The 3522-nt window shown below is 37.1% G+C and overlaps 1 protein-coding gene across 5 annotated transcripts in view; it reads right to left on the reverse strand.

Moving 5' to 3' along the window:
• Positions 1-1275: 1275 nt before the first annotated feature.
• The window catches only part of pax6b (paired box 6b), a 28420-nt gene continuing 26173 nt past the window's right edge, over positions 1276-3522 (reverse strand). For all 5 annotated transcript variants that reach the window (XM_062026475.1, XM_062026445.1, XM_062026455.1 and 2 more), the window contains one exon: positions 1276-2375. In XM_062026475.1, coding sequence (XP_061882459.1) covers positions 2290-2375 — 86 coding nt within the window. In that variant the 3' untranslated portion in view covers positions 1276-2289. The remainder of the gene's footprint in view (positions 2376-3522) is intronic.

A 3522-nucleotide genomic window follows, 5' to 3' on the forward strand; every position in this document is an offset into this window, starting at 1 on the left:
TCATAGATTTATCTTTATCTGAAATGTTTAATTGTGATTTTCACTAAATGTAGACTTCTTTGCTCATTATTACTCTTAATTTTCATCAAATTAGTTTTTTTTCTTGTAGTACCTGGGCTTTTCTGTTTTTTTTTTTTGTTTGTTTGTTTTTTGCTCAAATTATCTTTTTTTGTTTTTCATACTAAAACTTATTTTTGTGACAATATGACAACTAGTCAAATTATGAGAGCGATATATAAAAAAAAAAGGATTTTACTTTATTATTGTCGTGTTAGTATTTTTAATTTTTTTGCCCTTCCAGTGTAGTCCTGATACTCCTGAATACTTACAAACACCAATGCAATGCACTATTGAACATAAGTTCCTGTCACCTGGCCATGTTGTCTATAGGAGACACACACAAGGCAGCAAGTGATGCAAAATAATTGACTGTGCCACACAACTCTTCCTTCCCCCGCTCCGTCCATCTCTGCCATCCTCATTGTTTTGCTAGCCGTGCTCGCTAAAGCTGCAATCGGCGACGGCGGATTGCTTGACCTTTTTCCTCATTGTGCCGCATCAAGACAGCTTTGTTATGTGACGCACACTGCAAGTGTCGCGCTGACGCTTGTCGGCATTCCCGTTCATGAAAGGAGGGAAGGAAAGAGCGTGGCTGGTTGCAGAAGGGTTCCACGTTGAGGTCAAAGGTCATCATCATCTTAACACCGCAGTGAACAGACGTACAAACTTCTTTTCAGACACAATTTTACTGTACAAAATGTTTTTTATAGTTTTCACAAAATACATTTAGAAAGCTCCATTTTAAATAAAATTAAATTGAAATTTAAGAGACAGCGTGTCAACATGTTTTGTTGCTTTTTTTTTTTTTTTTTTTTTTTTTTTTGTGTATCTCCATTTGCCCAGACGTAAACCCAGTATGTGTCCATGTTCTACATACACACTGAAATCAAATATGCAAACAAAACAACATAAATAAAACAAAAAGCGCATGACAGGTGATGATAGAAAAAACAAAACAAAAAAAAACAAACCTCCCATGGTCTTCAATTATAAATAAGCAACTGCAGGTGTCGGCCGCAAAGACAAAAGACAAGACTAATATGTTTGGAAAAGAAAAGAACAACATTGTGTACTAGATGAAATACAAAGGCTTTGGTCTGTTTTACAATCAACAATGATTAAATCTGATATGTACGTGTAAACAACTGCCAAACACGTTAAGTTTAAAACTTTTTTGTCAAGCAAATGTTTAATCATAATTATAGGAATTAAATATTTCTAGTTGCACACGTTTTTATTAATATTTTGACCATAGGACACTATAATACAACTCTAGCTAAAAGACAAATTGTACCTGACCCTAAAGAAATGATGCATGGAACATTTAGAGGGTATTCTTCCAGGGGAGCTCGAGGGGGGTGTCATGGGGTGTATAAATGAAATCAACTTTTATTGGAGATTTTTTTTTTCTCTCTCTTGAAGATTTCCAGGGAAGACAAGTACTTTACATCTGGACAAGAAAGAAAAAAACGGGGGTGGGGGGGGATTATTATTATTATTGTTATTATCATAGCAAAGACGCAGTCTAACCATTTACAGACTACAGGCTTCTTGTTGCTTCCACGCGTCGTCCTCGTCGCATGTTGGCGTTGATATCCGTGTGTGTGTGTGTGTGTGTGTGTGTGTGTGTGTGTGTGTGTCTGTGTGTGTGTGTGTGTGTGTGAGAGAGAGCTCCTTTGTCAGGACAATAAATAGTTTCTCAGAAGAGTCTTTCAAAATGATATGCGTCCATGCAGAGTCGTTCAAAGATAGTCATGGCAGCAGAATGTCTTAGCTTCATGCGTCCTATCGTTCGTATTCACATAGAAAAAAATTGGCTTTTTTTTTTTCTTTTTTTTTTTTTTTTTTACTAACACACCAGAGAGGGGGGAACAATGACTGGAAATAGTAAAAAAAAAAAAAGAAAAAAAAAAAAGTGTTTTTTTTGTTCCATAAAAATGTAACAGCGGGCACTTTACAGAGGTCCATTTCTTTCCATCCTGTCGTCGTCCTTGTTTGAATGTGCCAGCAGCTACACAAGTCCTCATTGTCCTCTCCGTGTGTGTGAGTGTGTGTGTGTGTGTGTGTGTGTGTGTGTGTGTGTGTGTGTGTGTGTGTGTGTGTGTGTGTGTGTGTGTGTGTGTGTGTGTGTGTGTGTGTGTGTGTGTGTGTGTGTGTGTGTGTGTGTGTGTGTGAGGAGCACGACAGGTCCACGTTGGAGGTGCTCACAAGGTGAAGTAGCTCTTGTCCCTACTGTAGTCTGGACCAGTACTGAGACATGTCAGGCTCGCCCCCTGGGACTTGCACTGGGACAGACACTCCAGGAGAGATGAGTCCTACGCACACACAAACACACACACACACACACACACACAAAGAGAGAGAGAGGAAATACATGAGTGACTTAGAGTGAGTCTCATTGGATAACAAATGAAAGTGAAGACATTTGCCAGTAAGATGCGAGTAAATAAATGTGATGGGAGGAAGACAACAGGAGTATATGAGCATTCAATGGATCGTTGACATGCTTGCAGATAATAAAATCATTATTCAAATATGTATTCTCAAACAAAATGCATGTGAGAAAATGGAGGATAAAAGTGAAAAAGATTTGTTCTTTTCTAGTTTCTCTTCTTTCTCGTCAAATGACTTTTCTCGTAAAATAAAATCACTTTTTATTCAAGTGAAATAACTTTTTTAACATCAAGTTACAACTACTGTACTTTTTGATGACCTTATTCTCGTCAAATACATAGTTTAGAACGTGTACTATGATGATAGTGTATGAAGACACTGGTCATTACAACTGTACTTCTGTAATATTACAACTTTTTTGTATTAGCAAGTTGTTTCTTGGACAACTTTTCCATCCTACTTTCTATCTTGTCTTTAGCCTTTTCTCTTGTGACGTTTGGCAAATGATATCTTCTTCCGTCGTATCGTAGTTTTCATTAACACTTCATTTTTGTAAGATTACCACTTTTCCATCCATCCATCCATTTTCTACCGCTTGTCCCTTTTGGGGTAACGGGGGTCGCTGGAGCCTATCTCAGCTGCATTCGGGCGGAAGGCGGGACAAGTCACCACCTCATCACAGGGCCAACACAGATAGACACTTTTGTATTTACAAATTACATTTTCCGTGCTAATATCACAACTTGTGTATTATAACATGACAACTTACTTTAAGTATAACTAGGAGATTTCATTCTTGGCAAGTTTTACAAAAATGTTATTTTGGTATTTCGACACAGTCAAGTTACAACTTTTCTGTCATGATGTCACACCTTTGTTTTCGTCAAATTACGACTTTAATCCCGACAAATTACGACTTTGTCGTTGCGATGTTACCACTTTAGTTTTGTCAAATTCCAACTTCTGTAAATTAGTATTACAATTATATCATGGTAAAATTACGACTTTATTCCTTTTTGTTGTGATATTACAACATTTTGTACTGTCAAGTTACAACTTTTTAACGTA

This window comes from Entelurus aequoreus, linkage group LG02 (genome assembly GCF_033978785.1).
Source record: "Entelurus aequoreus isolate RoL-2023_Sb linkage group LG02, RoL_Eaeq_v1.1, whole genome shotgun sequence".
Taxonomy (NCBI): domain Eukaryota; kingdom Metazoa; phylum Chordata; class Actinopteri; order Syngnathiformes; family Syngnathidae; genus Entelurus; species Entelurus aequoreus.